Below are 1,144 nucleotides of genomic sequence, written 5' to 3' on the forward strand. Positions count from 1 at the left end.
GATGGTGTTGTCAGACTCATCGTACCTGCTTTATTTCTCCTCACTTTCCCATCCCCTCTCCCACTGCTGCCCCACTATCTGTTGATGGAGGAAGCACAGGCTATGAGAAGAGCATTAGAATAAAAGTTTGTCACAGAGAACTGTGATGAAAATGGCCTCGCTATTAAGGAGGGGTTGTTTGGATCTCCTGTGAGCACAGAGGCAGGATCCTCATCAGATCTTTCAAATAGTCAGCTTCCACCATGGCGTACCGTGGCCAGGGCCAAAAAGTGCAGAAGGTGATGGTTCAGCCCATCAACCTCATCTTCAGATACTGGCAAAATAGATCTCGGATTCAGATGCGGCTTTATGAGCAAGTAAACATGCAGATAGAGGGCTGTATCATTGGTTTTGATGAGTACATGGACCTTGTATTAGATGATGCCGAAGAGTTTCATTCTAAAACAAAGTCAAGAAAACAACTGGGTTGGATCATGCTAAAAGGAGATAATATTACCCTGCTCCAAAGTGTCTCCAACTAGAATGATCAGTGAAGTGAGAAATTCTTAAGAAGGCCACGTAGTTTGTTTTTTTAGATGTCCTTTGTTGGAAATATAGTTCTAAAACCCTTGTTTGTATTCTTTTGATTGCCTATATGTTATTACCAGAGGACAATAAATGGGATGGGATTGTTTTTACTTAAAAAAAATCTTTCAAATAGCCTGTTCCTTCCCTGCTGGTCATTAAAGATAACTGTAATTTTAGTGGAAATGCTCACATCACTCAACATCAGGGAAATATAAATCAAAACTACAATGAGATACCTACCACCTCACACCAGTCAGAATGGCTAAAATTAACAAGTCAGGAAATGACAGATGTTGGTGAGGATGCGGAGAAAGGGGAACCCTCTTTCACTGTTAGTGGGGATGGAAGCTGGCGCAGCCACTCTGGAAAACAGTGTGGAAGTTCCTCAAAAGGTTGAAAATAGAGTTACCCTAAGACCCAGCCATTGAACTACTAGGTATTTATCCCAAAGATACAAACATAGTGATCTGAAGGGGCACTGGCACCTCAATGTTTATAGTAGCAATGTCCAGGAGTAGCCAAATTATGGAAAGTTCCCAGATGCCCAACAACAGATGAATGGATAAAGAAGATGTGG

The 1,144-nt window shown here is 41.7% G+C and overlaps 1 protein-coding gene across 1 annotated transcript; it reads left to right on the plus strand.

Annotated features, from left to right (window-relative positions):
- The first annotated feature begins 242 nt into the window (after nt 1–242).
- On the plus strand, nt 243–521 carry LOC129496404 (small nuclear ribonucleoprotein E-like). Its single transcript, XM_055304550.1, has one exon. The coding sequence runs from the start codon at nt 243–245 to the stop codon at nt 519–521; it is 279 nt and encodes a 92-aa protein (XP_055160525.1).
- The last annotated feature ends 623 nt before the right edge of the window (nt 522–1,144 follow it).

The sequence above is a fragment of the Nyctereutes procyonoides genome, unplaced genomic scaffold (assembly GCF_905146905.1).
Source record: "Nyctereutes procyonoides isolate TBG_1078 unplaced genomic scaffold, NYPRO_anot_genome, whole genome shotgun sequence".
NCBI classification, from domain to species: Eukaryota; Metazoa; Chordata; class Mammalia; order Carnivora; family Canidae; genus Nyctereutes; species Nyctereutes procyonoides.